This window comes from Eimeria mitis, genomic scaffold (assembly GCF_000499745.2).
Source record: "Eimeria mitis Houghton genomic scaffold, Emh_scaff3569, whole genome shotgun sequence".
NCBI lineage: Eukaryota > Apicomplexa > Conoidasida > Eucoccidiorida > Eimeriidae > Eimeria > Eimeria mitis.
Genome location: NW_013571913.1, coordinates 4,360 through 4,965, shown reverse-complemented (window position 1 = coordinate 4,965; position 606 = coordinate 4,360). Strand labels below are relative to the sequence as shown.

Sequence of the window (606 nt, the reverse complement as noted above, 5' to 3'; positions counted from 1 at the left end):
ATATATATATATATATATATATATATATATATATATATATATATATATATATATATATATATAATATAGAGAGAACCGCAGCAAGCAGCAGACTGCAGCAAAGCCAATGCGGCGCGCGAGCTCCTGCTGCTGCTGCTGCTGCTGCTGCTGCTGCTGCTGCTGTTGGTGCTGGTGCTTGCTGCAGTGTCTTCTGTATACCGCATGCATGCTGAGGGGAACGGGGAGAACATCAGGGGCAGGAGATAGATTTGTATCCTTCATTGCCCACAGAAGCAGCAGCAAGTCTGCTGCTGTATTGAGAAAAAAACCCTGACGCTTCTCTATGCTCTTCTGTCTCTTTACTGTCTCCTTTCTGTCTCTTTTCTGTCTCTTTATAGTAACAAAATAATTATATACGAGAGACAGGAGACACCCCCCCCCATCAAGCCCACCAGGCCAACACATCTCCCCTCAACTCTATCTACCCTACACACTAATTTATAACAAACATTCAGTTTATATTTCACAGCTTCTCGATCGCTCTATCTACGCCAGAAGAAAGGCCAAGTTCCTGCGCCTCCTGCTCCTGCTGCTGCTCCTGCTGCTGCTGCTGCTGCTGCTGCTGCT

At 45.5% G+C, this 606-nt stretch overlaps 1 protein-coding gene across 1 annotated transcript in view; it reads right to left on the bottom strand.

Annotated features, from left to right (window-relative positions):
* Positions 1-502: 502 nt before the first annotated feature.
* EMH_0067330 (uncharacterized protein) overlaps positions 503-606 on the bottom strand; it is a gene marked incomplete at both ends in the record, with an annotated part of 3,661 nt that continues 3,557 nt past the window's right edge. Inside the window, one exon of the mRNA XM_013498610.1 lies at positions 503-606. Coding sequence (XP_013354064.1) covers positions 503-606 — 104 coding nt within the window.